Source organism: Melitaea cinxia, chromosome 20, assembly GCF_905220565.1.
Source record: "Melitaea cinxia chromosome 20, ilMelCinx1.1, whole genome shotgun sequence".
Taxonomy (NCBI): domain Eukaryota; kingdom Metazoa; phylum Arthropoda; class Insecta; order Lepidoptera; family Nymphalidae; genus Melitaea; species Melitaea cinxia.
The window spans coordinates 10,704,107-10,731,536 of record NC_059413.1 but is presented as its reverse complement, the minus strand read 5'-3'; the positions used below and the strand labels follow the sequence as shown (position 1 = coordinate 10,731,536).

Genomic DNA, 27,430 nt, shown 5'->3' with positions numbered 1-27,430 from the left:
AACAAATAAATATATAATAAATTAATAATAAATATTATATATATATACTATAAGATATTTATTATTTATTTGGCCTTTCTTGGCTCACCTGGCTCAAAATCATCAGGGTCCTGGAGAAGGAAAACTTTATTTACTATATACTAAACGAGCTATGAAACCGATAGATATTAAAATTAACTACATTCAACGAAAATTTAGCAATGTAATAAATTATAACACTATTATATTTGATATTAACTAACTCCTTGCGCAATACACGCATAACGGTGACGTCCTTATGAATCACAGTTGATCCCCCCAGGTATCTGAGTTAACGTAATAGGAAAACTGGCTCACAAACTTAAAGCAACTTAAGAGTATAAATACATACCGTTGTTGATACTAAACACAAATCGCCTCTCGGTGTTCACACAACCAGTCACAAAGCAACAGTAAATAGAACCAAGACAAAAATGTCTCAAGTGACAATTTGTTTGAATGTTGCGCTCTTGCTCATTCTTATTATAAATATCGAATGTGCAGTGATTAAAATGCAAGAAATACCTTTGAGTAAAGACGTTATTATGAAGATAGTCTTGAAAGAAGACAGTGATGGCGACTCAGCGGCAACGATAAAAATCTTAATGGCCCATAAGAAAAAAGTCGATAAAATATCACAACCCAGTCTCGCCGAGAAATTTGTGGCGCCAGCTAGTGATTTTGTACCTGACTTCAAGGACAGACTTGGTATTGCTAATTCGAAATGCCCTAAAGGTACTGTGAGACGAGGACCAGTTTGCATTTAAGGAATATTCGAAAATACGTGATTTTCACTGTGATGTACCTAATTTGTTTGTAATATTTATGTGTGGTTTATTTATTATGATGTATATTTTTGTGATATTTTGCTGCTTTAGATATTGAAATAACTTTGTTTGAATGAAACTGTAATGGTTGTTTGTTTGTTTCAATATTGTTAATGAATTATGTTTAAAAAAAGTAAAGATGTTTTTAAAAAAAGTGAAAAATAAAATGGAACTCTAATTAAATTACGTTTTTATTTATTTTTATTGTAATACACATGTATGTTTAATTTTTGACAAATTCCTTAATCGTTTTTAAATTTTATGCTTATTATGCGTCTTTGTCTGAATTATAGTAAACAAAGGGCTAAGAGAGTAGACTAAATAGTTATCATTTCATCTATATAATTTTATCATTTTCAAAATAGGAAAAATGTCGTATATATTGATAGAAAAGGATTCGATAATGTCGTTACGATATTAATATATTAATTACTTTTTTGGGCATCCCTATTTTGACGACGCGTTGGCGCAGCGTTCACTGCACTGTATGTTGCAATTACGGTCGCAAATTTGATTGCCACATTGGAAAAATGATTACTTATGATCAACACTTAATCACACACACAGACAGATGAGTATACGCACATGCTCACACACAAACTCTCAAAAGTGCGGTAGGGTTATTTATGCAAATAAAAAATATCAATCTACAACAGGCAGTTTCATCACTAAACAACAATTTCTTCTAAACAATAAATTAAAACAAAAATTTTAAGTAGGACATTCAAATATTTGTCTTTTTTTGGCGTTTGTAATCGTTATATGTCCCTAGAGCCCGACACGTAATGCACATCTTGAGATTACTGGCCCATTTCAGTAATGGGCAGGAATCTCAAGTCATAAATGTCCGTGGTAAGTTTATTTTAGCTTTATGCCGAACTGATCCGGCAGCGTCACTTATAATCAAAAGTGCTTTCAAAAAGGCCCAAATTAAATATTTATTGACAGGGAAGTTTGAGTTAAATATGAAATATAAATCCTCCCGTGACCACGGTTGCTGTAAAGTATCTGAAACGTCGGGCGTTTACAAAATTTACTAAATCGCGAAAAAATCCGATTTTTTTTTATGTCACTAGGTCGGCAAACAAGCGTACGGCTCACCTGGTGGTAAGCGATTACCGTAGCTTATAGACGCCTGCAACAGCAGAAGCATCGCAAGCGCGTTGCCGACCCAATCCCCAATCCCCCAGGAGCTGTGGTCACCTTACTCACCAACAGGAACACAATACTGCTTGAAAACAGTGCTATTTTGCTGTGATCTTCTGTAAGGTCGAGGTACTCCCCAGTCGGGCTGCTCCATATTTTGAGCAGGAAATTCCTGCGGTGCCCTACCTCAGTTAAGATTTCCTTTCCTTCCGAGATTTCCTCATTATGAAATATAAACTGTAGAACGTAAAAATTCAAAGCAGCTTACTGCTATAATTTATATCGTAATATAAACTACTATTAGTTAAAGCCACGTTTTTTTTGGAAAAAAATTAATGGAAATCGTTGTATAATTTTAAAGCAAAGGTCTTCTTGTAAAACGGTTGTAAAAACCCTTTCCTCTTAATCATTTTACTGTTACGTCGTAAATGTAGATTGGTTACTTTTCAAACATTTCTGACTTAATCATTTTTTTTTTATGGTTTAAATTTATATCAGATTTATGTTGGCATTTCTCACTTCATATTCTTCTAGTTTTCATACTTCCTCAAGCGTGTAAAAAATAAATATAAAAATACAGATATTGGTATTTGTGTGTGTTTGTTCAAAGGTATAAATTTGAAATGACAAAATTAACTAAAAAATATAAATACATTTATAAATTACTAGCTTCTGCCCGCGACTTCGTCCGCGTGGAATAATTACTTTGGGCTAGCTGGGGGAGTTCTAACAAGGAAAAAAAACCCGAAAACCTAAAAATATATAAACACATTTATGAATTACTAGCTTTTGCCCGCGACTTCGTCCGCGTAGAATAGATACTTTGGGCTAGCTGGGGAAGCTCTAAAAAGGAAAAAAAACCCGATTTTGAAACATTCTTCATTGATGCTTTGGTCTTATTGGTCTTAGCGTGATGATATGTAGCCTATAGCCTTCCTCGATAAATGGGCTATCTAAGTAGATCCTAAAATTAGCACGTTCTAGCAAACATGCAAACTCTTCAGCTTTATAATATTAGTATAGATTTTTCACAAAATACTCGTATTCGTTCGACAGAAATCTTCTGACGCATAGAAATGTAATTTTTATTAAAAACTTATTCATTTTAATTATTAATAAAAACGTTAGCTTAATGTTGTGAAATACTTGGGACAAAGATAGATCGGACACAAATAAGAAACTTATTTATTAATATTTTTTATTGATGAATAAAGTAAATAAGATGAAAGTGTTCTTTAATATGAGAGGTAAACATTTTTTTTTCAAATATTGAACTACTTTATATATTATTGTTTTCTAATATTTACGCGAATTTTACTCATTATAATGAAACAACTTTTGCGAATGTTCGATGCCCGACGTTTCTTTATATACTGGCGATTCTAGGAAAACCATAGGGATAAGACAAATTCTCATTTTGTCTGAACGAGTTAAAAAGAGCCGAAAGCAATAGCCAACGTTACGATAAACTTTGCGCTGGTAGAAAGATAAAAGTGAAGAAAGGTAAGTAAAAAAAAAAAAAAAAATTATCGATTAATGTACTTTGACTGAAATCGAATAACAGTTATGTTAAATAACTCCCCTAATATGGTAGTAACGAGTCATATCGTGACGCAGAACACAATTAGGTACTTTAAGTACAAGAATTGTGTCGTTGAAGTAATTAATTAGGTGTGATGTGTGAATCAATGAAAACAACGTAAATGCGGTTAGTGTTCGAGTCATAAGCCCAGTATATAAGGTCGATATAACGAACAAATTAATATTTGTAACCGTCACCATCACCAGTCAACATGTTCGTAACGACAAGTTATTTCATTGTGCTTGCCTTGTTCTTGCAAACGTTTGAGAATCGAGAGTGTAAAGTGATTAAATATGAAGAGATTCCATTAAAATCTGGAGAATTTACCTTGAAGTTCGTGCCCGATAGAGACTCCTCCTCGGAATATCTTGGAAAGATTCTACTAATGATGAGAGACGATCAACCAGCATCAAATACTGCACCGGAAAAGGCGTTACCTGATCCTAATTTCGTACCTAATTTGGTGAATAAATTTGGTATAACATCAGGAAAATGTCCGCTTGGGTATAAATGGCGTGGTGTCTTGTGTGTCAAAACATGAATCAACATAACGTCGGAATTAATATAAGTGGCCATCTAGCAGTCTTAGCGACATTAGTTTATTAGGTATTCGTGCAAAAGCTTCCTTAAAGTTAAATGTGATATATTTGTTAATATATGATTAAAATGGTTTTTATATAAAACAGTAATTTTAATTAAACCTTGTTTAACCAGGAACACTTGACGGTTTTCATTCGTTCAATATTTTTCCTTATACTAGATAGATATATTTTTTGTAGTTGATTGGTAACGTAAACATTTGTATGAATTTATGACATTTATTTATTTACACATCTATACAAATAAATAAAATTGGACTGTCTGTTTGTAATATTAAAATAACAGCTTTTAACTAAATTCATATGTATATACGGTACATATACCAAAATAACATTTTTTATTATTTTTGTCTGTCGGTCTGTCTGTTTGTTCCGGCTAATCTCTGAAACGGCTGGACCGATTTTGACGGGACTTACACGCAGATAGCTAATGTAATAAGGAGTCACTTAGGCTACTCCCACTTTACTTTTTTTATATTTTGTAACTCTTGCGAACTGAACAATAATTATTTTATTAAACACCACACGGATGAAGTCGCGGGCACAGCTAGTATATCTATATATTATTGTGTGAAGCAAAAACTTTGTACCCCTTTTTACGAAAATCGCACGGACCGAGAAGTATGAAATTTCGCACACTTATCCGTAATCCCTAATTAATAAAACAAAGTCGCTTCCCGCTGTCTGTCCCTATGTATGCTTAGATCTTTAAAACTACGCAACTGATTTTGATGCATTTTTTTTTATTAAATAGACTGATGCAATAGAAAGGTTAATATGTATAATACGTGCATATTATATCAGAGAAACACTGATAATTTTAGAGGTGATGTCGATGTCGATGTGATGTCGTAAATAAACACTTTTTTGCGCTTACATTGCAAACGCTGGCTGAACGAGTTAAAGGGCTCCACTCTTTCTTTCACGGCTGGGTCTCAATACCTGGCCACCCCGGTGATACTGTCGAGGCCGCTAGGACCATAAGGAGTCTAGAATGCTAATATTTTTCTTTTAATTATGCATAACTAATACAAATACAAAATAAAAAAACATAAAACACTGTATACAACACATACACATGTAACATATAACAAGTATGTGTATGTGATATGTATAAAATCTTATCCCCTGGGAACACATTTCTTATATAAAAAAATTCTGATATTAAACACAGAAATCAAAGCTGTTTAGTGAAAAATTTAATTTTCATTTTGGTAATACATAGGCATATAGGCATAGCCAAGGCATATATATTTTATAGTTATTTTCACTACTTCACTGTTAAACCTGACGCATAAATGTCCTAATCTAATCAATAAAACACTAATTTCCAAACTCTATTGTTTCCTCTATTTCTGTGTCATTTATTACTTTATTTTCGCGATTACCGCCATTTGTATCTGCGGGAACACAAACAATTCCAGCTCTAAAAAAGCCTGCTGGACAGCCTCCATATGCTATTATGCTTTCCGGTTCTGTGACTCGTTTCGGTGGTTTGATATTTTCTTCTACAACTTCTTCATTAGAAGGTTGTTCGATTGGTGAAATTTGTTTTTCATTTTCTTGTTTTTCACGAGCTGTGAACTCCATGGTTTTTATATCAGTGTCCTTTGAATTAGGTTAAGATTCAGCACTTGAGATTTATATTATATTCTTTATTGCACTTAAAATTTTGTACAGCTATTTGTCTTCAAATTGTATATATGTATGTCTTTTGAGATTTGATTACAATCAACGAGATATTTGTGGTTTATTTTTTACAGAGACGTGCGAACTGTCCCAAACGTGTATCTGAAATGGAATGTATATAGAAGCTGTCGTTATTTTATTTTTAATTGAATACTAGCCAACGAGCAATGCTCTTTATTTAAACTATATCTGTTTTCTCTTTGTGTAATCACACACATTTATATTTGTCTCCGTCCCGAATATCAGAATAACTATTAAAAACATTGGAAAATAGACGGAAAAAAAATCCATTACAAAATGTTCATGGGTTTCCTATACACACATTTAAAATTAAAAAACGTATTTATATAAAGGTTTCGAATCTACAAGATATATCATAACATAGGTATATTTTAGATTTAAAAAATGTAAAATAATGTCATTATTAAAAAAAGATTAAGGTAGGTATTGTTTGTTAAATATTTAATAAGTTTGTTCAGAAATTTATTTTGTGTAAGCTAAGGAAATTATATTAAGCTATCTACTTAAATATTTCAAGCTATCAGCTTTAACTTACTGACTACGTTAACTGAGGTAGTAGTAATAAAAAAAAGGAATAAATGACAAATAAAGAAATAACTTAATTAAAGAAAAGATCGATAATTCAATTCTGATATTATAAGCCTGAAAATTTTGTTAGTTTTCTTGTTTTAACGCGCTAATCTCAAGAACTACCGGTTCGAATTGAAAAATTTCCTCTCAATTGGGAAGCCCGTTTAAAGAGAAAGACTATTTTTCCTCAAATCAAAAATTATATGAACTGCACTGCCAGCTACTGTTAAATCTAAGAATTAGCTTCTTAAAACCTAAAATGTCTGATAAACTTGTCAATGCCTGACGTTGTCAAGAATTTATTTAAAATTAAAACAGATGGCGCAACCGTCAAGAGATACTTAATTGTATAGAACAAGTACCATGAAAATATATATATATTTAAAACAGTTCTTTCTTAGGTCAATTTCTTCAATATATAAAAATAATCTAATTAATTTAATTTATGAATTCATATTTTAAAAAAAACTGTCGTAACATCAAGACATGAAGGAGTGGTTGTGACTGTTACAAGTTTTTCATAAGAAAGATAAACGTTTTAAATAAAGCAATCACATTAATTAATAAATAGCGTTAAATTTTCAATAAACACTTAATTTTGTTTTGATTATATTGCATTCCTTTTTTGAAAATTGTTATTTGAGGTAGAGCACAGCAGGAAATTTCCTGCTCAAAATATGGAGCAGCCCGACTGTGTACCTCGACCTTAGAGAAGATCGCAGCTAAATAATACTGTTTTCAAGCAGTGTTGTGTTCCTGTAGATGAGTAAGGTGACCAAGGCTTATTATGAAATCTACGTAAAATTTATAGGTAATCATTTTACTTAAATGTACTTTCTACAAATTTATACGCAAAAGATGTTACCAGTAGAAGTGGAGTTTACACGCTGAAAACGCAAGACATTACATTTAAAAACTGAAAAAACTAAACTGACTGGAGATGGAAAACAAAACAAGTGTTAATAAAGTTCATTGACAAATAGGAAAACACCTTCCACTTACCTATTTTTGATCGGTATCAAACCTTGACGGAACACGTGTGCCACCATTTAACTTAATTGGTATGTAGTGTTTAGTACATTTTAAAATTTATCGTAATAATAGGTAATATACAGCCTTTTATGTATTGACGTATTTTCAGTAAAAAATACCATGTTGTATTCAAGTGTTTTTTAAGGAATTTCTTTTGATTTGCTCTAGTGTGATTTAAAAATATTTATTTATTTGTTTTTATTTCTTTTTGACGGAGATTTGAGATTTGATTGAGCTTCGGTTGTATACAAAATTAGTGTTACACACACGCCACACAGCAATAAAATACAATCTCGTATTAACTGTACCATACAATTTCTTCTTTTTAGATCAAGCTTGACATTAGAGGCACGCGTTCACACACAAGTTTTAGAGACAGACGTGACTGGAATTCGCCATGTTAATACCTGGCACAAAGGGAAATGTAACTCGAGGTTTAAGAAAAACGTGGGGACGTTCACTTAAGATAAGTGTAGGCTACACTATAAAACATTACTTAAAGATAAAGCTTGTAGAAAAATATTTTTCGTTCGTGTATAGAAATATTAGCTGATATCGATTAATTTTAACAATATTAATGAATTTATTAAGACGTCTTGCAGACATTTGTTTTTGCATTTATTAGTTATTGAACACTATGATGTTGTCTGTGGTCTGGGTGTTTGTGCAGTCCTTGTGGGTCTCCCCACCGTGCCTCGGAAAGCACGTTAAGCCGTCGTCCCCATAGTAGGGAATGCAACCAACCCGTATTGGAGCAGTGCGGGGAATTAAGCTCTGATCCTTATCCTACATGGATAAAGAGGCCTATGCCCAGCAGTGGGATATTACAGGCTGAAGCGTGTACAATAGATTGAGTGGAATGCAATTTCTCTATTGCACTATGTGCATAGCTTATTATGTAGTATCTCTGTATTCTGAGTGCAGTATCTATATTCTGTATATTATACTAGCTGTGCCCACGACTTCATCCGCGTGGAATTAAAAAAAAATATTGTTCGGCTCGCAGAGTTATAAAATAAAAATATTTCTAAAATAAAAGTAGCCTAGTTATTTTAATATTACAAATAGACACTCCAATTTTATTTATTTGTATAGATATAACAATAATAAAATAAATTCCGTGTGCTTCCTGGCAGAGTAGAATAGGGCCTACGATGTAGTAAAAAGCGACTAAGGCTGTATAACACCTGCGTAGCCTCTTCGGAGAGCGTGAGTGCCTCTCCGAGGGAGTATATTAGCACTCAAAAATAATAATTGATGGAGGACAATTTAGGAAGGCATATAGGGCCGCTGGTTGCGGCAATTTTCATGGTATAAAATTTACGTCTACATTGATCTCACAAGTTAAAGTCAGCGTAAGTCGATTTTGTAAAAAAAAATCACATAAAAATCTTACATAATGCCTTCGCTTATCTACGAGAATCAAATTTCATCACAATCTCTCGAATAATAATTTAGTGTACCAGAAAAATAAACATTATTCCACTGGGACAGATAAATACAATGATGTATTCTACAAAACTTCAAGTATTTCTATGAATGATTCAAATGACCATTCTAAATCGTCTTCTAACCTTCAATGTCACTTTTCGATGCACATATATGTTTGAAAATTTATTTTTATAACGACCTCTCAGACACACGCACGGTATTTATGAGTAATTTTATTAACAAATGAATGGATTTTATATGGCACTCAATCGTTTATCCCATTTTTAACCGACTTCCAAAAAAGAAGGAGGTTCTCAATTCGTTTGTCTCTTTTTTGTGTATTTTACTTTAGATGTTTTGAATGGTTGGATCGATTTCGATGATATTTTTTTTTAATCGCAAAGTGTTGGGTTTCGTTTGGTCTTATTTAAAGTCAGAGCAGAAGAAGTAAGAGCATCAACTTTAAGTATAGATTTTAGAATCATCAGATTCTGGTTTTCTCGATCGATTTTTGTATCATGGTACCACCATCTACCACTCTGGGAATATCTCCTTCTTGGGTTCTTAAAATATGAAGTTATCCGCGAAAACGCACACACACACACACACACACACACATATATATATATATATATATATATATATATATATATATATATATATATATATATATTGTATAGTCGAATGGAGAAACCTCTGCATTTTTTGAAGTCATTTAAAAATATTTTTACAGATGTATTGTTTGGTAGTTTAAATTAAAGTTTCAGTGAGAATATACTTTTAAATTAAGTTACAGGCATTTCAAATAATCATGCTACTTGCGTGATGGTCGTTGTAACTGGCCAGTAAAGTTTTTACATCAGCGCCTTAAAAGCTTTTTTAGTAAGCTCAGTATTTCAGTTCGCGTGTAGGTGATTATTATATATTTAAATTAAGAACACTATTAACTAAAAAATAATAGTCGATTATTGTAAACAGCCTTGAGTTTTACGTAGGTACGGTTGAGGATATTACGCCAAACTCATCATATATTCATTCGAGGAACTGAGCCTTGGAACACCTACTTTATTTTTATGCTTATTTAAAAAACGAAAATTTAAAGTTCATTATATTACACGTATGTACATTATAATTTATTATATATAGCATAATTTGTTTATTTATAACGAATTAAACGTATTCCTTGAAAATGTAGCGAAATGAAAAACAGTGAAACCTGAGACCTTGGCCTGGAATGAATCAGCTGACAGATTTACGCTCTTATATTTCTCATTAACACATTATTGAAGGTAATACGAAGGCTAATACAAAAAGAGACACTCACAGACTACTGGGAACAGTATAAAGATAAAATTGTCCGGTAAAAGCATTACATCCAGAAATGCAGTCCTCTAGTAAAGTAAACAACTTATTAAGAGGATGAGCAAATAATTCCCTATGGGTTGTTGGGTCCTCGTGATGTTGCTGAACGTTAGTTTCAAAATTAAGTGAAGTGCAATTTTTACAAATGATTTTGTACCTTAAAATGCGGGACGTACGGTTGTTATTGGATTGAAGAAGATTGTACATTCGTTAGAACCAGTAAACACAGTATTTATTTCTCGTAAAATAAAATGACTACGAAAACATGTACAGGAGATAAAATTGAGTTTGATAAAAAAAATGTTTCTGAACATAAAATATATTCAAGTTATATATAAATTATATACTTTCATTATATTCTGGCAGATTTTTTCAAAATAACAAAATATTTAGAATAAACGATATAAATTGTGTATATTATACGAGTGTCTATACTAATATTAAAAGGCTGAAAAGTTTGTTTACTTGTTTGATCACACCATTTCAGGAGCTGGTTCGAAATGATTTTTTTCTGTGATAAACAGTCCCGTTAGCGAGGAAGACTATAGCCTAGAAATGAAATTTTAGTACATTTTCCCCTCAAATTTATGTCTACCATGAAATGTGTTTTAGTTATTTTTTTTTAAATTGCCCTGCAAAATAATTCATCGCAATATTAAAACCTATTTTTGATAGGATAACATTAGCACTTTGTTAACTTTGAATATTACAAATTTTTTAAATGTACTAAGTAGAACTTACGAGAACGGGACCTTATGCTTTACAAAAAAATAAAGAGAAAATAAAAACTAATAATATAATCTAAAATAAAAACTAATAATATAAGGTTTTGACAAATTAAGACTTTGTTGTTGATAGATAGTTCATTCTATTTCATGCTAGTAGGATCGACAGACGTTGTCTATCTTGCTACTTTATTAGTATTTTTTTTCATCGATGCTTCGCTATGCGTTTTCCCTTTCTTCCTTCAGGCAAAGGTACCGGTGAGAAGGGGAAAGGTGAGGAGCATATGGGAAGTTTAAGCGTTTCAATAACAAAAAATATAAACTAATAAATCTATGTGGTGCCAACGCACTTTTTAAGGAAGAGTTATTAGAAATTCTATTTATGGAGGAGTGAAATGGGTATTGAAAATTTGTATGAAATCATTTTTGAAGTCAGAAAAAATTTAACTTAGATTTGTGACTACTGATTAAAGTAAATGAATATCTTTACCAACTTTATGGAAATACTTTATCTAAGAGGTGTATAGGGATTGACAATTCGATACAGGTTAGTACGGCAATCCGTTATTTCTGGAGTTAGAAGCATGGTACTTTATCCTAGGGCTTTTGATCCGAAATATACATATAAATGGATATTTCAGCATTTTTAAATTCAACCACTAATAGTGGCAAACTGACATTACCTAACAATTATTGGAGTATACTTACTAACTTAAGCGATGTGTTTTTGAATGGTATGTTCTATGTAGTCTTATCGGGTGCGAGCTTTTCGAGCAGCGTTGTGGTTTTAGCACTCAAAATTCGAATCATTAGTGCGGTGCACAAAGAGGTCCCAAATTTAAAGAATATTTTTGTAGGTATTCAGTTAGTAAGAGCGAAGCCGCTGGTAAAGGCTAGTACAATGTAAATAACAATCAGATTAATAAACATACTAAACATACATTAATACTGTTTGTAACTTCCAACCATCTTTCTAAATATTTCATAACATTTCATTCACTTCTTTTACGAGAGAAATTCGCAAATTAAATCAGGAGTGAGCATGAGAAATAGGCTTCGTTTCCTTACAAAGGATGGAAATTAAATTCCTGAAATACGTTGAGGTCCTACGTGACATGCGACGCGTGGGAGTAATTTTGAAAGATTTCTTCGTATTATATTGTTGTCTAAATGTATGTGTGTATTACACGTAAGTTTCAGTACAGTGTTGATTATACGAGTATGTAGCTGTATTGCATTCTAACATGTGTGTGCATGTACTTAAGTACATACTTCGTCCGATTAGCATATTTCTGTAGTTTGCTACTCTCTTAATTGTCTAGTTCAAAGGTTTTCTAGTGATTGCTCTTATTAAATTATATTACAGGGTAATGAATTAATAAACCGACAATATATAAATGCTTCCAGTAAAAGTCAATTCACCCCGTCACTATAAAGTCAACGGATCAGATGAAACGCAGTGGATTAAGGGTTTGCCCTGGCTGACACTAGTAGAGCTAGTCGATTACTCATACGTGCGAATCTCTGGCCATTTATAATATATAAAATAATGAAATGTAACTAAAATTGTGCTTTGTCCTATTAAAATTATCCTTATAGTTACAAATAATGTATGTGTTAATATTACACCGTTCATATCTAATAAGGAGATTTTTAGACAATAATACTAAGTTTAAATTAATTCAACTTGAATTTGAATACCACCTTTAGTTTACACGAAAATAAACGGCTTACTTTGCTGTTGCTGTTTCTAGAAATGATTTACGAGTAGTTTGATGCGTTTAAGCGAGTAAGATGATAAACGCAAATTTAAAAAAAATGGATAAATCTAATGAAAAATACCGTATACTGGAGTAAAGAATCCAGGGTAATCCACATCTTATGTGACTCCAGGCTATTTTGTATTAAATGTACAACATCCATTGGCTCTCAGTTACCTCTACCTTTTTTTGTAGAATATCAAATTTGTTTCTTATTCGGGAGCATTTTATGATACTGGAACTTCAGGGTAGTAGGCCTAATTGCCTCGAAAAGCTAGGACACGATCTGACACTGACAATTTTTTTCTATTACAAGTGATAAATATTATAATTTTCTTACGATAAAGATTTATTTTACATATCATTTTCTCTCTTTCGTATCATGTACATCTGAAATATACAGATATAAAAAAATATTCAAGACCGTTATATTATTGGAGATCTTTGGAAAAGGTAAGGTACAGCACCGCGGTACAGACCACATTACAGACCACTATTGATGTTTGATGACAAAAACGAAATTTAAGACGCGATTTCGATTAACTTGACGGTTTATATTAACTTGAAGGTTCTGTATCTAATGGTTGTCTTAGCTTACGTAATAAATTTGATACCGATTATTTTAGAGTTGCCTTTAAACTATTTAAAAGAGCGATTTAAATTGAACTTGGTATATTGGGTTAAGTTCACTTTGAAACAGAAATAGGATTATATGTTTAAAACTTCGGTTTGCTCGTGTACTGGCTGTAGAAGTCTTCAAAGTTTTATTGACTTCCTAACCAACTCGATGTCGACGCTTCCTGAATCTACGAAACTAATAAAACTTTAACACGTGCCATTCCTTTTCTAAAAAGTTCAATTTAAAATTAGCAAGTCTTTTTTTTTAATTTATACTTAATCTTGCCCATACTAAGGCATAAAATTAAACCCACGTTTGGTTACTATCCCAAAAGGTAATATCGCAGACTGATTTACAAAATAAAGTAAGACATTCCTTAATAGCATTTGCAAAAAAGAAATATTGGAGACCAATATTGTAGAGTATTTCAAGGCTCCAGGACACGAATAAAACGAAAAAAAGAGCATTAGTCATGAAAAATCTAGATATACATATATACATATAAATATGTTCCTTTGCATTATAAGTTTTTAATATACCTCCTACCTCTTTCAGCTTCATAGTTTTCGAGCCCTTAGATTATCAAGAAGAAGTCGCCAAGTAGCGATAAGACCGGCCTATTGTCATACTTTTATAATTTTGTTATAGCTATTATAATTTATTAACATTATACTTTTATGTGATGTCGCTGTGCTTTGTCACATATAAAAAGGGATTCCTTTCATTCAGGGTCGACCTTGAGAGGCATATAGAGAGACAATATAAGAGTGAAATATAGTTATTATTTTTTTATTTGAACGAGACAAAGGAATATGATATACGATTCAATTCTCTGGATGTCCCGCAGTGAAATATTTCGGTGAAATTGGATTCTAAAAATAAAATACTTTGTATGTACTCAAGGTTGTTTATAAATTTAAAATATATAAAGTTATTATATATAAAGTTAAAATATAACAAAAATATATATTATGGTGCTGTGTGGCTACGGCACTAAAGAATTTAGCCACCCCGTCTCTTCCCGTGGGTGTCGTAAGAGGCGACTAAGGGATAACAAGCTTCCACAACCACCTTGGAACTTAAGAAGCCGACCGATGGCGGGATAACCATCCAACTGCTGGCTTTGAAATACACAGGCCGAAGACGGGCAGCAGCGTCTTCGGTGCGACAAAGCCAGTACTGCGGTCACCAACCCGCCTGCCCAGCGTGGTGACTATGGGCAAAACACATGAGTTCACGTTATTTTTGGCGTAAACTTGTGGAGGCCTATGTCCAACAGTGGACTGTATAGGCTGTAATGATATATTATGACGACAATTTAAATTAACTAAATAAGCATAGTTTGCATTTAGTGTAAATGAAATGGTATATGTAATGGATTTAAAATTGAACGTCAAAGGTAAACAATGAAAAACAAATAAAGAGAACATTGAAAATTGAACTCAAACACCAAAGCAAACATTAAAATCAAACATTGAACAGTGCTGCGAACGCAATCGATCCGCTAATGAATTTATATTTTAAACACTAATTATAAATAAATGTAGGTCTCCCATAGGGAAAGAGGCATTCATATTTAAAGACAAGATAAAGCTGTCTGGTCACACGGTAAAACACATGTTATATCTCACGAAAAATAAAACCCCATTGGTGTATGTGACTTTGATATTGATACACGTCAGTCGAAATCGATCATTTGAACTACAGATGGTGTTAACACCGGACGCTTACAACAAATAACAATAATTTAATTTGGATTTAAATAAAAAAAATCTAAAATAATGAAATAGCGTTACTTAAATTATAATAAATAATTAATTAAGATTTAATTGGTCGAAATATTTAATATTTGTATCAACTGTGAAGGTTAGATACTTTTAGTATAGTTATTGTATTAAGAAACGAATAATATATCATTAACGATGTTAAAAAAAACTTGTAGATGATGACCAAAATGAAAACCCAGGGCCTCGTGTCCGATTTGATGCCGAACATCAAATTAATGCAGATGACAGGGCATTTTTTATTCAATTATCATTCAGGTAAGTTAAAAAAACTAACTAAAATTTAAATGATAAAAATAGTCGAAATAAATTATGATGTTATCTCTTAATTAAAATTATATTTTTTGTGTAATCATTTTTAATTTTAACTACGGTACTTCATTAATATAACCCACAATAGAGTAGTTCTGAAAATTATAAGAATTTTTCAGACAATTCTGGTATGTCCACTCTTCTTCGCAAGATCTACGCCAGTGTCCACGCGATCTTAATAGTTGGCCACTACATCTGTATGGGAATTAATATGGCCAAGTATTCAGAGGAAGTTAACGAGCTAACCGCTAATACAATAACAGTACTCTTCTTTGCCCACTCAATCATCAAGCTGGCTTTCTTTGCTATCACGTCTAAGAATTTTTATAGGTATTTATTTATATTTAAAATCGGTTTAAGTAGATATATTATGGCATATTATTTTATTATGAGAATGATATAAAAATTAGCGAAATACAAAAAGGTTAGGAATAATGCTTTTCAATCATATTATTTTTTAGTGATTGCATTTTAGTATCAGTTAATTGACTGATATCGTTTAAAAAGTATATGTAGATTATCTTATATAATAAAATTGTATAACGGGAAAAGTGTCTCAAATGCAGATTAAGTGCTAAGAGCCTTTTACCCTAGTCAACTTAAGAACGTATAAGATAAAAAATTACATGTGTGTTCAATAGTCTTATACTATATATTATATACTTTATTGCACTCAAAAATGCATAAAACATAAAATAATAGTAAGATTTATAGCAAAGGTGGACTTATCTCTGAAAGAGATTTCTTCCAGTCAACCCAGTCATGAGTAAGTGTTTCGTATAGCGAGGCAAACAGTGACATCAAAATAAAAAAAAAAAAACAATAAAGAAAATAAATAAATAAAAGATAATAAAATTTATATATATATATATACAAAAATGTAACATACTACATATTAACAAATACATATAAAGATACATACCAAAATACAAATACACTTATACATATACATACATACTCACTATAATATATAAGTAAATACATACATATTCTATAATATACAGATGATTACACATTAGCTAGTGAAAGCAAGTGTTTCTTTAATTTATATTTAAAGAGAACATGGGAAGGACTAGTTTGAATGACTCTTGGGAGTATTAACCATAGTATGGAGGCGCGTACCGAATAAGAATTTAACTTAAATTTTGTATTACATTTCGGTATGTCTAGCTTAGCTGTAATGCCAGGGCACCTAGAACGAGTAGGAGAGGGCAGGAGGTGAAATCGGGATCGAAGATACGATAGAGCATTTGGATCATGAAGGATATTAATTAAAAAGAATGGAAAGGATGTGCATATCACGCCGAAGACGAATAGGGAGCCATTTTAACTGAGCACGAAAGTGAGTGATGCGATCACATTTTCACAGGCCAAAAATGAACCTTATGGAAAGATTTTGGAGTCGTTTAACTTATTAAGTAGCTCTTCAGTCGCATCCAGATAGCATACATCAGCATAATCAAGGATAGGTAGCAGAAGCGTTTACGCAAGCAAAATTTTGGTTTGGAAAGGAGGAAAATATTGGAGACGCTTGAGAGAGTGAAATGTGTAGTGTATTCGTCTGCTGACTTCGCTGTCATGAGCTGCCAATGACAAATTTCCATTCATAATGAGCCCTAAATTCCTAACTTTATCACAGTAAGGAATTGGGGCCCCAGTGTACGAGATTTTAGGAACCAATTCCCAGTCAAGTCTGCTTCTCAATCGAATACTTCTAATAATGATAGCTTGTAATTTAGCAGAATTGACTACCTGACCAAAAGACCTAGCTCAGTCCTGAACTGCGACAAGGTCACTATTTAAATTTTCAACAGCCTCACGCAACTCAGTCAACTGGAAGTGTCTGTTTATTTGTAAGTCATCTGCATACGAATGGAAGGACGAGAAACATTGTTAATGAACACAAAAAATAGCAATGGAGATAAGACGCCACCTTGTGGAACACCAGCAGTAAGCTCCATCCAATCTGACGTGTTGCCGTTGAAAGTAACGCACTGCTGCCAGAAAAATAAAGCGTCCAGAAAGATAGGTATAAAACCAGTCAATAACTGCAGGTGAAATGTTAAACGCACGCAGAATACCAAGAAGAATGTCGTGATCAACTGAATTAAAAGCACTGTTAAAGTCTAGCAGGATCATGGAAGTGAGCTTGGTTTGATTCATTGCATAACGCACATCCTCCGCCAAATTCAGCAATACTCTAACAGTGCTGTGGGAGGGACGGAAACCGGATTGATAAGGAAATAAAAATTGTAAGAGGAGAGATGAGTATAAATTTGACTATGAACAACGGATTCTAGGACTTTGGAGAGTATGGGAAGAATGTAGTCTTAATATTTATGACAATATATTATGATAAAAATACATTGTAACAAATCTAAAATCTAATAAATTGACAATCGCCATAAAGGCGATAAGTGATATTAAAATTTTTAAATTCGCAATGACAATAAAATTTACATTATCTTGTAACGTTGACGAAAAACCGTTAAGGAAATTACACCGATCTCTAAGAAGTGTCTTTTATTCAAATGTAAATTTAGAAACTAAATTAAGTACTTGTAAAGTGTAGCATCGTAAATGGCTTCAGAAGAGTTAATTTAAACCTTAATTTCGTTACGTTAACAAATAAGTAAGTAGAAAACAATTTTTCTCTAAATTCTCTTCTTTCATTCAAAATATATAGCTGTGATTCTAATTTGTGCTTAACTAACATTAAAAGTAAAAAAAAAAAACGACTGATCTTATCAATTTGGTTAGAAGTCCTTTGTACTTTAATGGCTTAAAAAGATCGAAAAATTTGGAGCAATGATTTAAAGAAATGTTATCGGGCTAGTTTCAACGTGGTTATGCTGTCGATTAAAACTTTGCTTCAATTTTTTTTATATTTCTTCAACGAAATATTAATTCAAGGTTTGGTAAAAATAGGTATTTAGCATCTGTTGGTATTTCTAGTGGCACATTATGTTAATTAGCGCTAATTTCTGAGGTATGGCATACCAGGAAATAACCTGCTCAATGCCTGGAGCAGCCCGACTGGGGGAAGTACATCGATCTAACAGGAGATCACAGCTAAATAATAATAATATAAAAGCAATAAAGTAGTGCTGTGTTCCTGTGGTGAGTAAGGTGACTAGAGCTCCTGGAAGAAATGGGGATAGAGTCGACAATGCGCTTGTGAAGCTTATTGTATTGCATGTGTCTATAAACTACGGTAATCGCCTACCATCAGGTGAGCCGTACGCTTTTTTGCCGACCTAGTTGTATAAAAATAAAATCAATTGAATATTTTTACTAGAAATAGTACCTTACTACTAATAGCTTTCATCTATGTTATGTTTAGTACTTTTTGTTTTTTCTTCTGTCAAGAATACTTTGAATACACTTTAGTTTGAAATAAATATATACAAGCCTCAAATAAATCGTTTTATCTGTATTATTTTGTAACGGCTGCATTTTCAGTAGTGCCATAATTACGCATGATAATCCTGGTTAATGAATTTCAGTTAAGCTTCGTTTAATGGAAACTTTTAACAATAGGGGTATCGAGTGTATTGGAAACTATTAACGGCTATTTACTTTTTCACAAAAAACGTTAATTGGACTTTTTTTTATATATTTTTTTAATAAAAAAATTAAATAAATTGATTTGTGTACTTTATTTTTAAATGATTTTTGTTACTATTTTGTATAAGTTGATTCAAATATTGTTAAAGAGTTTGTAACTGTCTCTCTTCAATAAAAAATTACGTAGATTGTCATAACGATAATTTTTTTTATAGTTTCAGCTTTATTTTACGGTGGTGGAATTATTCATCGGTTACTTGTATACTTGCATAGTCCCTTCTAGTTTGGATTAACCTAGTATTTAGATAAACCTACACAATCCAATTAGTGACTAGGGTATGAAAATTGTTTCGAATGATTACTCAAAGCGTTTTATGTTATTTAGTTGTATGTGACAAAATTAAAATTTACTTTATTTAAGTAGGTTTCTAAATCACCTTTGAATCGTCATTTTACAAATTAAAATATGTAATATTCAGTTTTCATGAAATGCTAGTATCAATAAAAGTGTGTGATCAACGCCGTCATCGTTAATAAATAATTAATAATATTTACAGAATATTGCTGTTTCAAAATGTACTTCACTATTAGCATATATTTTTTTTGTTATATCTCTTCTCTTAATCATAAAAACAATTTCATTAAAACTTACTATTTTACAAACGTTTTTCCCAAAATATTTTAAAAAATATTCCATTTTTAAATAGGACTTTAGCGGTGTGGAATCAGTCAAACAGTCATCCGTTGTTCACCGAATCTGACGCCAGATACCACCAACTTGCTCTCACCAAGATAAGAAGACTTCTGTATTTTATCTGTGGAATGACAATCTTTTCTGTTATTTGTAAGTATTAACAATCATATTATATTTAAATTTTATTATTTTTCTGTTCTTTAAAATTCTATTGAGGTTGTAATCTCGACCTCACCGATCAATCTCCTCCGTATTTCGTATGAGAACGTCTCCATTCTGTGATAAATGTTGTGAATCCTTCGTGCTATTTTGCACTATTGGAAGCCATTTTTTTCTAAATTGAACTGAAAATTATATTAAAAACGCATAATAGTGGTTGTCTGCTTTAAATTAGTTAACGGTGTAGATTTTTACATGTGTCATTTCAGTCAATCGCAGTCCACAGCTGGACATAAGCCTCCACAAGTTCACACCAAAAATGGCGTGAACTCATTTGTGTTGCCCATAATCACCACGCTGGGCAGGCGGGTTGGTGACCGCAGGGCTGGCTTTGTCACACCGAAGATGCTGCTGCCCGTCTTCGGCCTGTGTATTTCAAAGCCAGCAGTTAAATGGTTATCCCGCCCTCGGTCGGTTTTTTAAGTTTCAAGATGGTAGTGGAACTGTGTTATCCCTTAGTCTCCGGTTATGATACCCACGGGAAGAGAGGGGGTGGCTATATTCTTTGGTGCCGTAGCCACACAGCACACATGTATAAGTATATCAATATAATGTTATATATTTTGATTAGCCCGTTGACGCAGTTTGTAGTGACCCTATTTTCCGTGTTATAAATACGACTAAGAATAACGCAGTATCTGTACCTACTTATTTTAATTAGTTTTCGTGTTGCCTAAATTATTTGCTAATTAAAGCGATTGTCTCGGTACATGTAATATGTACATGTATTGTTTCGAATATCAAATACAGAGTTTGTAAATATAGGCGAAATTATTATTACTACATTCTATTTACTTGTTGCTATGGAAAAATAATTATCTTTAATAAAAAGAGAAAAATATTTATAATATAATTATTTTAGGTTGGGTCACTTTAACCTTTTTCGGTGATTCTGTCCGTTTCCTTGTGGATAAAGAGACAAATGAAACGCTAACTGAACCAGTGCCGAGATTACCTCTCAAAGCCTGGTATCCATTTGACGCCATGAGTGGTACTATGTACATCGTTGCGTTCGTGTTTCAAGTAAGTCTAGGCTTTGACGCATGAATTAAATTAAGGTATGGGTCAAAATAATTTTATACATATATAAAATGGTAAGCAAATTTCGACTTATACCAAAGCAAACCATCCTTAAGTTGTTCAAGAAAGATTGATTAAGATGTACAAATAATAAAGGCTAAATATATTTTCATGGTAAATATATTACTATGATTAGCGTCCCTATATTCATTTTTTCTAACTGTATCTCTATAGCAGATACATACATCGTCCAGTAATTTTTTTTTTACGTAGACAGTTTATTATGTAGACAGTATACTTTTTTTAGATATACTGGCTTCTTTTCTCAATGGCAATTGCAAATCTCATGGACGTAATGTTCTGCTCGTGGTTGATCTTCGCATGTGAACAACTTCAACATTTGAAGGCGATAATGAAGCCTTTAATGGAACTTAGCGCTTCATTGGATACCTACAGACCCAATACAGCGGAACTGTTCAAAGTATCTTCTTCAGGTAAGTGCCAAAAAGTCCCCAAAGGCTTGGAGGGAAAATTACGATGTCAAGCATTTATTTGAGGGTAATTTTCGTTTATTAATTAATAAGAACTTGCAAATTAATTTTGAAAAATCAATAAACTAAATCGTGTTTGATATTGACCAAAAACTACCAAAATTAATATTTTTTTGTCCCTTAACAGAAAAGTCGGAAAAGGTCCCAGATCCAATTGATATGGATATTCGCGGTATTTATTCCACTCAGCAAGATTTCGGTATGACATTACGTGGGGCTGGAGGTAGACTACAAACTTTTGGACAGCAAATTAATAATAATCCTAACGGTTTGACTCAGAAGCAAGAAATGTTAGCGCGTTCAGCGATTAAGTATTGGGTCGAAAGACACAAGCACATTGTAAGGTACAAATTTTAATAAACACAAGCTTTTAGTGTATTCGGTTTTATTAAACGGCGTAAAAATTATTTATTAAAAAAAAAAAGTTTTGATGACTCTAGGTTTGATCAATAATCCTTCAATGTTACAAAATGTATAAGACTATTTTTCATTAAATTATTTATGACTACGGTATTATAGAGTAGATAAAATACGTACGGAATCTGTATATTAATACGTGAAGCAAACAAACAAGAACTTTGAACCCTTTTTACGAAAATTGCGCGGATGGAGGTGTATGTAATTTCGCACACTTATAGTTTATATAGAGAAGGAGTGTAAAAAGCTAATATTTTATTTAAATTATGCATAAAAAATACATTAAATCAATTAAAAAAAAATAATTACACAAAGTACCATGTATTTGACATACAAACGCATGTATACTCTTTTGTTTATTATGATGGTCAAACTTTGAATTAATTATGTTCGAATTTCAACTATTGGGCGACCACTAGTTATCATAAAGCTATAAAACTAATTCCTATAAAACTAAATTATTGTTCCAACATTGAGCACTTGACCTTTAGCTCGATTTCAAACCTAAAGCTTTAGGTGCAATCGTTGACCTTTATTTTACCATAATAAATTATTGTTCTGAAAAAAAAAAACACTTGGGAAAAAGATCTTCGCTGCTTAGTTACTTTTTTAGAATACATTTTTATTGATCTTGTAAATCAGGAAACGATTGCCTTGAACGAGAATATTATTATATTAATTTATTTTTCCTCATCTTAAACCTGTAATTTTGCAAGGCACTAAGAATTTTTTTAAACATTGTTTTTTGGATAAAAAAGTTGTTTGAACATCGAATATTTCTTTTGTTAATGTATAATCATTTTCTACGTGGTTCCAAATTTATATTTACTTAGCAAGGCATTCTACTAAATTTGAAATAATTATGTAGAATAACGACTTCCGACTAACTTAAATTTGTGTTGGGAGCTTCCGTTCATTAATTTTAGTGAGTAAATATAGACAATACGATTCAAACCCATTAATCCGAGCAAACGAATGAATAAACAAAGTCTAATTAAAAAGCGTTGTAGTAAAACATCGCTCGACGAGTTCAAAAACGAAATAATATTTTCATTATCTTTAAATTACAAAACGCTCTTTATCAAAATATAAACGCATACAACCTTTAACTGAATTTGTGTGATATGAAGATAAAAGCAAAAAGCAGCTAAATTTTCAAATTGCTGAAAGAAGGATTTGACTAGTCAGATCTGAATAACTTAGCAGAAAATAAAGGTCTTAAAAGACTGAAATTAAATAAAATTAATTTTTTTTTCGTTTAAAATTTTTAGTTTTATTTATAATAAGTAAATTAAATTCGTGCACAATTCTGGAGTTTTACTTCAAAATTAGCTGAGTATCCTTTGAATGCCCTTTTTTTAAATATTTCATTTGTCTCATTTAATTACTAGTTTTAACTTTAATATTAAGAACAAACTACTTTATAAATAATACAAAGCGAATAAATACGGTCACAGCCATGGATTCTACCCGTTGCGCTGGCGGTTGCGGGTTCGATCCCCGCACATGACAAACATTTGTATTGGCCATACAGGTGTTTGCCGCGGTCTGGGTGTTTGTGCAGTCCTTGTGGGTCTCCCCACCATGCCTCAGAGAGCACGTTAAGCCGTCGGTCCCGGTTGTTATCACGTACACCTGATAGCGATCGTTACTCATAGTAGGGGAATATATCCGCCAACCCTCATTGGAGCAGCGTGGTGGATTTAGCTCTGATCGTTCTCCTACACGGGGAAACAGGGCCTATGCCCAGTAGTGGGATATATTACAGGCTGAAGCGTATTTACTTAAACGGCTAAATACAAAATTCTATCCAAAAAACTAATTAAGTTTAAGTTTTATATTTTAGGTCTTAAATATAAACTTAGTTGGGATATTACTAAGCTGAATAGTTCATTTGATTAATCCTATAATATATTTCAGGCTTGTGTCTTCTATTGGAGATACATACGGTACTGCTCTTCTTTTCCACATGTTGGTATCGACAATCACACTGACGTTATTGGCTTATCAAGCTACTAAGGTAAAAAATATTAATTCGAATGTGTATATTTTGAGTTATTACTCTTACTAATAAAGTATACCTTATTTATTAAACTCAAAAGTTTTTTTAATCTCGAAGCCAGATTGCACTAATGCCGAAATCTTTTTCTTCGAATTAGAATTATTTATAAGGTAGAGATAGCTTTAATTTTATCATTAAAGTACAATTGAGGTTAGCGCGCAGCAGGATATCGATCCTGCTTAAAACTCGGAGCAGCATGACTGAGCAGAGGAAGTACCTCGATCTTACAAAAGATCACAGCTAAATAATACTGCTTTCAAGCAGTGTTGTGTTCCTGCGGTGGGTAAGGTGACCAGAGCTCTTGAGAGGGATTGGAGGTAGAGTCGGCAACGCGCTTGCGATGTTTCTGGGTTGCATACGTCTATATGCTACGGTAATCGCTTACCATCGTGTGAGGCGCAAGCTTGTTTTTCGACCTAGTTGTATATAAAAATCAAATAAGCATACAGTCCGAAAGCTAGTTAATGGTTATCGTCACCTATAAACGCTTCCAATACCTGTAGAATCACAAGCTTATTAAGGACCCTACTTATGATTCTCCAAGCGATTTCTGGCCCTATTACTCACCACTTCGTTTCTTGGTTGTAATCATCTGTAACGTTGAGATACTCATGATGTGCCATGCCCTGTTGTAAAACAAACATTTATTAGTTTTAATGATAATTTTGTAAATTATTTAGTACTCCTTATTTTATAGATGTAAATAAACTTATTAAAATGATTGTGTTTCTAGATCAATGGTTTGAATGTGTACGCCTTTAGCACTGTCGGCTATTTGAGTTACACCTTGGGTCAAGTATTCCATTTTTGCATCTTCGGAAACAGGCTTATTGAAGAGGTATGCTTTGAAGTTAATAAGGCTATTATCACGTGATATCATATTGATATGTTATATGATGTCATTTCAATTTACAATATTTTGCCAGAGCTCATCTGTAATGGAAGCTGCTTATTCATGCCAATGGTATGATGGATCGGAAGAAGCCAAGACCTTCGTACAGATAGTATGTCAGCAATGTCAAAAGGCCATGAGTATTTCCGGCGCTAAGTTTTTTACTGTATCTCTGGATTTGTTTGCATCTGTGAGTATGCTACGTGTACCTTGTATTTAATTTCTCTTTCTATACCATTCTAGAGTTTACTTTTACTACTACTACTACTTTTTAATTTTATTTGAATTTAGGAAATTAAAACTGGTTTTTGCTTTTTTGTTTTGATGCGCACTTTAATGTGATCTGAACTTTATGTTGCGGTTTCGGAAAGCAACAAGATTTATTGTTTTAAATTCTTTGCAAAAGAAACAAAAGGGTGGTTTACCGCCTCCTTCGAACAAAGCATTATTAATTGATTAATTTGAGCGGGTTATAAAATTATTTGTTATTGGTTTTTGGCCGTTTCTGTTAGAGTAAATTTATGCAATTATAACAATGATTACGTTGTTCACGTTTAGAAATTAAACTTTAGAAATATATATTGTAGCATATCTAAATCAAGTAAACTATTTATCTGATAAACCTTAATATTCTTGCACGTAGCATATGTACAATACAATTTAGATATCTTAAGCGCCGTTTCCCTTTACGCCTAAATATGAATTTAGATAAATTTTCATTAAAAATTATTATAAATATAGTAGTGAGCACAATAGTCTTTAAAACAGAATTAGCATATATTCAGAATTACAGTCAGACAATAAACTGCTGAGTAATATTCTAATTGTAATACTATTTTTATCATTCAGGTGCTGGGTGCAGTGGTGACGTACTTTATGGTATTGGTGCAACTGAAATAATTAATCATATAATAAAAATATAATCCTAAAACATAAATGTAATTTAACGTCGTAGATATTTCTCTCATAGTTTGTTATTTAATCTAATATTTTTTAATTAGTCTGAGCCTCGGTCACATCACAACGTTACAGTGTCTTACTATATTAGTGTTCAGTGTTTACATAATAAAAAATTAACGTTATTATTTACAATTACATAAAAAAAATTAGCATTTCATTCAAAATAACTAATCCGAAAATAGACATCGTTTTAAGATAGTATGTGTAAGAAAAATTTATTTGAACGGAAGGAACCGGAACAGTCATAATATTCTACAATTCACGCGGGCGGAAGCTACTAGAGGAAAAATTATGTTAAATAATTTAACTTCATCTGTTTTCTGGTGTTCATAATATCACTTTAAAACGCATACGTCACTTATTTTTAAAAAAGGAACGTCTTAATATTCTATGGTATGATCTGAGTATTCTTTTTTAAATCTGAGTATTATGTTAGTATTTGCGTGATGTGGTAACATACTGTGACAGAACGATGATGGTACCACAGGTAAGAAACCGCGATGAGGTGATTTGACCGTGCTCATAATTATAATTACAAAAATTTAAAAATAAAATCATTAAATAAATTGCATATATTTAAAGTTTTTTTCATTTAAATCTTCTTAGTTGTAAGTTGATCACTAAGACAAAAAAAAAACTAAGTCTGACTCCAACACTATTCTTATAATTAAGATTCGTAACTAATATTATAAACGCAAAAGTCTGACACGCTTTCACATCTGAACTTACTTTCATACTGAACGGATTTTGGTAAATTTTGGTACGAAGTCAGAGTAGACATTACGCACGGTTTGGATAGTAAGCTGGTGAATGCGTGACGACAGCGCAAGTGTGATTGGGTGAGGCGAACGGAAGTTGAGAGAGAGATATAAGTTAGATGGAGCTGAAGAATTTTTACTTCAGTCGTGTGCTCTAAGGCATACTCGTTTTTTTTTTTTACATATTCAAACACTTTTTTTAACATACACACACGGTCGTCTGTTCCTAAAGTAAGCAACTTAATGCTTGTGGTAACTAACAGTCGACTGATATAAAAGCTACATTTTTTTTTTCAATAAACATACATATAAATAATATAAAAAACATATAACACAAGCATTAAGTTGCTTACTTTAGGAACAGACGACCGTGTGTGTATTGAGTAAATATTTATTTATTTATTATATATTACACCCAGACTTGGGACGGGAATCGAACCCACTACCCCCGGGGCAGAAACCAAGGTCACTACAAACTGCACCAACGGGCTAATCGATATAGTATAATAGTTGACTTCATTTCGTTTATTAAGAAGTAACTCAATTAAGTTCAATGGAAACGAATAATGATAAACGGATTCCTAGAGAACTTCTAGATATTAAACAAAAATCACCCTAATAAAGTCTAAAAAGAAACTTGATTAAAAATGCTAAAACTTGATGAAAACAAACTCTTTCTATATAAATAGGAAAAAGGTGAAACACGTCATAACAAGTTTTATTCAGATATAAATAATCTAAATTTCTTTGGATTTATATCGATTAATAAAATATCACACATATTTCTAAGTAACAAGTAATGATGACTCGACA

The 27,430-nt window shown here is 32.2% G+C and overlaps 1 protein-coding gene across 1 annotated transcript; it reads left to right on the top strand.

Moving 5' to 3' along the window:
- Positions 1-377: 377 nt before the first annotated feature.
- LOC123663219 (odorant receptor coreceptor) lies at positions 378-25,799 on the top strand. Its single transcript, XM_045597915.1, is given in 11 exon segments — positions 378-754; positions 15,299-15,423; positions 15,597-15,807; positions 19,752-19,888; positions 20,820-20,980; positions 21,285-21,471; positions 21,656-21,872; positions 23,866-23,965; positions 24,741-24,845; positions 24,934-25,089; positions 25,749-25,799. Coding segments are annotated over 11 exon segments (1,752 nt in total). The 5' UTR covers positions 378-452.
- The last annotated feature ends 1,631 nt before the right edge of the window (positions 25,800-27,430 follow it).